Source organism: Hyaena hyaena, unplaced genomic scaffold (assembly GCF_003009895.1).
Source record: "Hyaena hyaena isolate Hyena2069 unplaced genomic scaffold, ASM300989v1 scaffold_2018, whole genome shotgun sequence".
Classification (NCBI taxonomy): Eukaryota; Metazoa; Chordata; class Mammalia; order Carnivora; family Hyaenidae; genus Hyaena; species Hyaena hyaena.
Window position 1 is genome coordinate 6,418 of NW_024082651.1, and position 8,912 is coordinate 15,329.

General features: G+C 35.1%; 1 protein-coding gene across 1 annotated transcript; it reads left to right on the plus strand.

Moving 5' to 3' along the window:
* The first annotated feature begins 7,767 nt into the window (after positions 1-7,767).
* LOC120227132 (olfactory receptor 4C46-like) lies at positions 7,768-8,697 on the plus strand. The gene has a single exon (XM_039225295.1). The coding sequence runs from the start codon at positions 7,768-7,770 to the stop codon at positions 8,695-8,697; it is 930 nt and encodes a 309-aa protein (XP_039081226.1).
* The last annotated feature ends 215 nt before the right edge of the window (positions 8,698-8,912 follow it).

Here is an 8,912-nt window from a genome sequence, read left to right on the forward strand (position 1 = left end):
AGAGGCAAATATTAGCTACAACTGTCTGATGCAAAGTATAAGATAAGGAAAGCAGTAAGTAGACTGAAAATTTTGGGGAAAATGAGTCTTGGAAAGTAGATACATATGAGAATAAGGGCTATGAGAACCACCTATGTATACACCTGGGAATTTAGAAAACTATCCATATATGCTGAAGGCTGGATGTGTAGTTAGAAAATTTCAAGAAGACACCAAAATATTCACCACTCACTGACCTTTAGGTGCTATGAAAGCAAGAAGTGAAGGCTAAGGCAGAGTTTTAAACAGCCTGGCAAAGTACAGGCATACTTCAGGTATTGTTGATTCAGATCCAGATCACTGTAATAAAATGAGTATCACAGTAAAGTGAGCCAGTAAGTATTTTGATTTCCCACTGCGTATAAAAGTTATATTTACATGCTACACTACACATCTATAAGGTGTGCAATAGCATTATGTCCAAAAAACCATAATTCATTTTTAATATAAAATACTTTATTGATAAATGCTACTAACATCATTTGAACTCTCAGTGAGTTGTACTCTTTTTACTGGTGGAGGGTCTTGCCTTGATGTTCATGGCTCATGAATAAAAGGGTGGTGGTTGCTGAAGGTCAGGGTGGCTGTGGTAGTTTCTTAAAATCAGATAACAAAACGTTTTGCCACATTGAGTTTTCCTTTTACAGTTGAGTTCTCTGCAGTGTGAGGTGCTGTTTGATAGCATTTTACCCATAAGAGACTTTCTTTCAAAGCTGGAGTCAGTCTCCTCAAACCTTGCTATTGCCCTGTCTACTAATTGTATGCAATATTCGAAATTTTTGCTGGCTTTCAACAATCTTCACAGCATCTTAACCAGGAGTAGTTGGCATTTCAAGAAACCACTTTCTTAGCTCATTCATAAAAAGCAACTCCCCGTATGTTAAAACTTGATCATGAGATAGTAGCAATTCAGTCACCTCTTCAGGCTCCACTTCAAATTGTAGTTCTTTTACTATTTCTACCACATCTGCAGTTACTTCCCCCATTGGAGTCTTGAACCCCTCAAACTCATTCAAGAGAGGGAAAATCAACTTCTTTCCAAACTCCTATTAATGTGATATTTGATCTCTTCCCATGAATTACAAATGTTCTTAATGGCATCTAGAATGGTCAATTCTTTTCAGAGGGTTTTCTATTTACTTTCCCTTGATCCATCAAAGGGATTACTATCTATAGCAGCTATCACCTTACAAAATGTATTTCTTGAAGAATTAAGACTTAAAAGTCAAAACTACTCCTTGATCCATGAGCTGAACAGCAGATGTTTTGTTAGCAGGCATGAGAATGTGAAACTTACTGGAGAGCTCCATCAGAGCTCTTGGGTGTCCAAGTGCATTGTTAATGAGTAACCATATTTTGGAAAGGCATCCTTTTTTTTCTGAGCATCAGATCTCAACAGTGAGTTCAAAATATTCAGTAAACCACATTGTAAACAGATGTGCTGTCATCTAGGCTTTGTTTTTCATCTACCTTTGTAGAATAGATTTAGCATAATTCTTAAGGGACCTAGGATTTTCAGAATGATAAATGAACTTTTTCCTTATCCATTCCCCATCAAAGAACAGTAAAGTTGTTTCCATATCTTAGATTTTGTAAATAATTCTGCAATGGAAGAATGAAAGACTTTTTACACACACACACACAACTGTAAAATATTTTTGAAATAAATTAAATAAGGCCTAATTAAATAGAAAAAAGTTCATATTCATGGATTAGAAGACAATATAATTAAGATGGCAATATTCCTCAAGTGATCTACAGATTCAATGCAATCCTTGTGAAGATATCGATAGCTTTTTTTGTCATAAGGAAAGTTGGTCCTAAAATTACATGGTACTGCATGGAACACTGAAAAAAAAAAAAAAAACCAAATTCTAACAAATTCTTTTAGAAAATAGAGAATACTACACATCAGTTATATGAAGACAGCTGCCTAAATTCCCAGTGATATTGCAAGAAAAAAATATGACAAATATCCCTTGTGAACCCACACCCAAGGATAGTAAACAAAACACCAGTAAACCAAACCCATCAATCCTTCTTAAAAAATAATAAGTGACCATGATGATGTGAAATTTATCCCAGGAATGAAAGACTGATTTAACATTTAAAGATCAGTGTTGGGGCATCTAGGTGGCTCAGTAAATTGAGCATCCAATTTCAGCTCAGGTCATGATCTCATGGTCTATGAGTTCAAGTCCCGTGTCAGGCTCTGTACTGACAGCTCAGAGCCTGGAATCTGCCTCAGATTCTGTGTCTCTCTGTCTCTGCCTCTTCCCCACTTGTCCTCTCTCTCTCTCTCTCTTTCTCTCTTTCTCTCACAAAATAAATAAATAAACATTTTTTAAAAAATTTAAAGATCAATCAGTGTAACTCACTAAATTAATGGAATGAAGGAGAATCACAAGATTATTTCAATTGATGTAAAATTATTTGATAAGTTTCAACTGATATCTTTGATTAAAAAAGGACAATGAATCCCAAGGGAAAAATGGGTGATGAGGATTGAGGAGGACACTTGTTAAGATGACCACTGGATGTTGTATGTAAGTGATGAATCATGGGAATCTTCCCCCGAAACCAAGAGCACACTGTATACACTGTATGTTTGCTAACTTGACAATAAATTATATTTTAAGAAAATATCAATGAAGAATAGAAAGGAACATGTTCAGCTTGATTAGAAGCATATCTATAAAACCTACAAGTACCATATTATTTAATAGTAAATACTTTTCCAATATTGGAAAAAGTCAATTATATCTTGTCTTTTCTTTTATGCATTCTACCTTACATTTTAGTCATTGCAATAAGAAAAATAAATAAAGACATACAGATTGGAAAATAAGAAGAAAATTGCAAAAATATATTTATATGCAGATGACATGATTATATAGGCAGAAAATGTAATGGACTTAGTTAATTTGGCAAGGTCACAAGATACAATGGAAAATCAAATACAATGCATATGTCTATAAGTGCAAAAATTGGAAATTAAAATAGAAACAGCACTATGTAATGTGAATATTATTTTTTAAATTTTTGAGGAATAATTTCAAAAGTATATTCAAGACCAGTATATGAAAATTAGAAAACACCTCTGAGAGAAAGTAAACACAAAAATGGAGAGATATACCTTGTCATTGGCTTAAAAGATTGCATTTTCACCACATCATTGTATGTTTTTAATACAATTCCAATAAAAGTTTCAAAAAAGTTTTTAAAGAACTGAACAATTCTATTCTGAAATTTATATGGAAATATACAAATTTAAAGGAATCTGGAAGATAAATCACTTTCAAAGAAAATCCACCACATAGTTTGAATACTTACTCTACATAATTTCAAGAATTATTATAAAGCTCTCATGATCAATGCTGTGTGGTATGACAAAGGGATAAACATAGAGACCTTGAAAGCAATAGAATGTCCAACAATAAGTCTAATTATATGACTTTTTCCAAAAATGTCAAATAATGAAATAGGGAAAGTAGAGGCTTTTCCACAAATTATACTGGATCAATTGTATATCCATATGAGAAAAAAAATTAATCTTAACCACAATCTCACCTCATACCATGCACAAAAATTAACTAAAAATGAGACAGAAACCTACATGTTAGTGTTAAATATCGATAGTTATATCCATAGAAATTCCAGAAGAAAACTTTTTGAACTTGGAGGTACATCAATATTTTTTAGATACAAAACAATAATCATTAATCATAAGAAAAAATTAAAAATTAGTATTTGTCAAAATTTTAAAACTGCTGGTATTCAAGTAACACCATTTTTAAAAATGAACAGTCAATCCATGGACTAGGAGAAATTTTTGTATGTATACATAACATATATATGACAAAGACTTGTAGTATATATAAAGAACAATTATAACTTAGTGATAAGGAAACCAGAACCCTTTTTTAAAAAAATTTTTAAATTATTTCTGAGAGAGAGAGAGACAGCATGAACAGGAGAGGGTCAGAGAGAGAGGGAGACGCAGAATCTGAAACAGGCTCCAGGTTCTGAGCTAGCTGTCAGCACAGAGCCTGACTCGGGGCTCGAACCCACAGACTGTGAGATCATGACCTGAGCCGAAGTCAGACGCTTAACCGGCTGAGCCACCCAGACGCCCCTGGAACGCTTATTTTTAAATTATGCAAAATATTTAAACAAAACTACACAAAAGGAGGTTTACAAATGGCCAATAATATGAAAAAAAAATCTCATTATTAGCCATCAGGGAAAGAAAATTAAAACCACAGCAATAGATCACCACACATCGCCTAGAATAACTCAAAGGAAAAACTGACAATACCAAGTGACAAAGATGTGGAGCAACTAGCTCTTTGCTTGTATTCTGGTATCTCTCCACAATTTCGATGTTCCCTAGTATTCCCTACTGACCAGACCATAAGTCCCAAAGATGACTCATTGTGAGCCTTGTAGAGTTTTTATTCACTTGATAGCTTCCTGATGCAGGTGAAAAACAGCTTTTGAAGTCAAGATCATTAAAATGGCTGTCATGATTTTATGCCCTAATGGATTTAGCTCTCAAGCAATCCTTAGCAGGTTCCAAAAAAGTTTTATTATTGATAAGGAGACATAAGTTCTCTCTATGATGAGTCAACAGACGAATTACATCAAAGGCCCCCATACTGGGAATTATGGCATCTTTCCATTCACAGGACATGCAGCTTTCTTAGAAACCAAGTTTCACGTCGAGAAAGGGAATTCTCTCATGTTTAGGTTCCAAGTACAGGGAATGCAATTCCCTATGCAAAATTGCATGCTCATCAAACATGTCTCCTTAGCATGGCTTTAACACAAAGCCTTTCCATCTGGGGAGATAATTAATTCCTGGGAGAGAAAGTAGCAGCTACAAGACAAGGTCCTTGAACCTTTATGGAAACCTCTTTAAATATCCATGCAGTGCAAGTTGAAAATGATTTCAATTGATCACATTTTCCAGAGCAAGACTCATTATGGTTGGAATGACCCATCTGAATGTGTTTACTCCATACTTCTTGCTTCTCATCTGTGGGACCAAAGCCATCTGTAGATCTTTTCTCCATAGTGTTTCAAAAGAATCCATTTTAAATTCAAATCTCAAGTGTTCTGTAAAAATTTTTTGAGGCTTTAGGCTAGAAGGGAAGCTTTTGGCTTATAAAAACACTTTATTAAAAACTGATAATTTGATTGAGAATTATTTGAAAAGTCTCTTTACAAGTATGTCATATCTTTCATATTGAAAGATACTTATCTAGAGAAGGTTAACTTTAAAGATGAGATTCTTTCTGAAACCCTCCAAACATCACGGAATCTTCTATATCTGTAAGGTAAGTTTTCACTATTGCTAATGCAACTTAAAGATTTTTACTTCCCATGCGTATTAAACATCGTTTCAGCCTCTTCAAACATAGTAATAGAGTATTTCATTATCACCTAATTTCTTCAAAATATAATTGGTAAATATCATTAAACTAAGTTGACATATGAAAACTTTGAACTTCATGGAATTTAGGTAAATTGTAGGACCCAGCTCTCTGTCACGAGGCCACGTACTTTTACAATGAGATATCTAGCTTAAGAAACTAGATTAATCATGAGAGTGAATAGAAAATATACAGACACTTCTCACATAGAAAAGACTTAAGTATGAATACAGATGACATATATCATCACCCATTTAGTCCAAGCGTGAGTGGAGAATTCTTTCTGGTAACAAAGGCTATGGATAACTGAGTCTCTATGCCTTCTTTAAAAGTAAAATTAGAGGGGCGCCTGGGTGGCTTAGTCTGTTAAGCGTCCGACTTTCGCTTAGGTCATGATCTCGCGGTTCGTGGGTTCGAGCCCCGCGTCGGGCTCTGTGCTGACTGCCAGCTCAGAGCCTGGAGCCTGTTTCAGTCTGTAACTCCCTCTCTCTCTGACCCTCCCCTGCTCACGCTGTCTCTCTCTCTCTCTCTCTCTCCTAGAAATAAAACATTAAAAAAAAAAGTAAAATTAGAGTTGGTTTTTCCTGAACTGCTTGCATAATTAAATCATTACATAATTATCGCTCTAAATGTCAATAAATGCTGCATCCTAGATGCATAAACAGTTAAAATAGATGAAAGTTCTCTATGTGCACAGCCTTGTGGTGATATGTAAAAATATATTTCCTCTATCAATTCTCATAAAAACCTGTGAGATGGATATTATTAATCTTGCTTTATAGGTGAGGAAACAAAGATGTAATGTGCTAGAAATATACTCCAGATCAAAGAAGATGCAATTGGAAGAATCAGGATTCTATTCTGGTCTATTTCATTTTCAAACCAAAAAACTTAACCACAGCAGAAATGCTTTGCAATGTTTTGCAGATGTTTTGCTTTGGAAGTTGATTATAATAGGGAGAACTAGATCTGAGGGAGAAGTCAAGATAAAAGTATTTTTCAGTGAATGTAATGCCACATTTTATTTGGTATTTTGAGGTTCAAACATGTCAGTGTGTGTGTGTATGTGTCTGTGTGTCTGCTAATGAAATCATTTTATATACACTTCCCTTCAAAGTAGTAATAAAGGAAGTATAATTATTATGGTCATATAAAGAGGAAATTACTAGTTCAATGTTGTTAGTTATAAGGATATAGAGTATGGATAAGAATTTTAAGAAAGAAAATTAACAAGTATAACCTGAACTACTCTTGGCTCTGTCCTTAATTAGCATCTGGATATCGGCAGGATCTTTAACTTCTCATGTCTACATTACATAACGTATAAAACAATATTTAAAAAATGGAAGTAACTATCTTATGGGTTTGTAATGGGGATTAAATCAGCAAATGTCTGCAAAAATACTTAGAGCCACTAAATATTGAATTTTAGTTAATATTGCTGTTATTATTACCATCAACATAAGTCTCTGAGACTGTTTCCTCATCCCAAAATGGGTGAGATAATACCGACCACACAAGATGTTATCAATACTAACTAGGATCATAAGTACAGAACACTTGTTACTATGGCATAAACATGGAAATCAGTTATTAAAGTATATACAAATAATTAGTAATTATAATGTTATTATATTTAGACAATAAGCATTATGAATTATATTTATAGTAGCTTTGGTGTACTTTCTTTACATACCCACCACCCATGCCCTGTTACTCCCTGTCTTCTATTATAAATAATCTTCTAACTGGGTTTTCTATCCCTGGCTTCCATCTCCTTACTGAACCTCACCCAACTTCATCGAAGACACAGTAAGATCTTTACTAAAATTATATCCCTTATTCCCCCTTCCTGAAATCCTTCTTCATTTTTCCACTTGTATTCTTAATTTCATTCTCAAAGAAGAAAGGGAAAATTCCTTAATTTTGCATTCATAGACTTTACATCATGTGCCACCTCCCTTTTCTTACACAACGGCCACTATGTGTATGATGCACTGCTTCCTGTTAGACGAGTCATCTCAGGTGATTATCTGCACAAATATGGTCTTCTACCTATTTGTTTAAAAAGTTTCTAATGTCTATATGCAGCAGAATATACACCCAGGAGATAATTTAAGTAATCTCTAAGAACTCAGACTAATTTCAATCTCAACAAACATCTTGAAAATTCATGACTTAATAGACTCTAGGAATTAATTATTTACTACATGAAGAAGCTTAATAAAGTCAAAGGTGCATTTAATCACAAAATATTTTTTTCAGAGAATGTAATGAACCATAATATGAAAAAATGAAGGATAGGAACAACGTGACGGAGTTTGTTCTACTGGGACTCACAGAGAATCCAAAGATGCAGAAGGTCATATTTGTTGTGTTTTTGGCCATCTACATCGTCTCTGTGGTAGGAAATGTGTTAACTCTGGTCACTATCACTGCCAGCCCATTATTGAGGTCCCCCATGTACTTTTTCTTGGCCTATCTCTCCTTTATTGATGCCTGCTATTCTTCTGTCAATAACCCTAGATTGATCGTAGATTCACTCCGTGAAAAGAAGACCATCCGATTCAATGCATGTATTACTCAAATCTTTGGGGAACATTTCTTTGGAGGTGCTGATGTCATCCTGCTTACTGTGATGGCCTATGACCGCTATGTGGCCATTTGCAAGCCATTGCACTACACGACCATCATGAATCAGCGAGTGTGTGGCCTGCTAATGGGAGTGGTGTGGGTGGGAGGCTTTCTTCATGGAATCATACAGATCCTCTTTATCATCCCATTACCCTTCTGTGGCCCTAACGTCATAGACCACTTTATGTGTGATCTGAACCCTTTGCTCAATCTTGCCTGCACTGATACCCACACTCTAGGGCTCTTCGTTGCTGCCAACAGTGGTTTCATCTGTGTCTTAAACTTCCTTCTCTTGATGGTCTCCTATGTGGTCATTCTGCGCTCTCTAAGGAACCACACTTTAGAGGCAAGGCGCAAAGCCCTCTCCACCTGTGTCTCCCACATCACAGCGGTCGTCTTATTCTTTGTGCCCTGCATATTTGTGTACATGAGACCCGCAGCTACTTTATCTATTGATAAAGCAGTGGCAGTGTTCTACACTATGGTAACTCCCATGTTAAATCCCTTAATCTATACCTTGAGAAATGACCAGATGAAAAATGCCATTAGGAAATTGTGTAGAGGGAAAGCTATTTCAGGGGAGAAATAAATATTCCTGGAGCACAACATTGATTCAACTGAAGCAAGGATCTAAAGGACATTTTGGATGATCTCAGCAAGGAATACTTACCAAATTAAAAAACTCACTATGAATTATAGATTCTGCATTGAGTGGAACAGGAACATGTGCAAGAGAGAGAAGCCATAAACATGGACTATACTATATATATGTATGTATTTACCTATAAATTCCTGCATATTCTT

What these genes read in the sequence shown, in the direction of transcription:
- LOC120227132 (XM_039225295.1), top strand. Translation starts at nt 7,768, where the DNA reads ATGAAGGATAGGAACAACGTGACGGAGTTTGTTCTACTGGGACTCACA.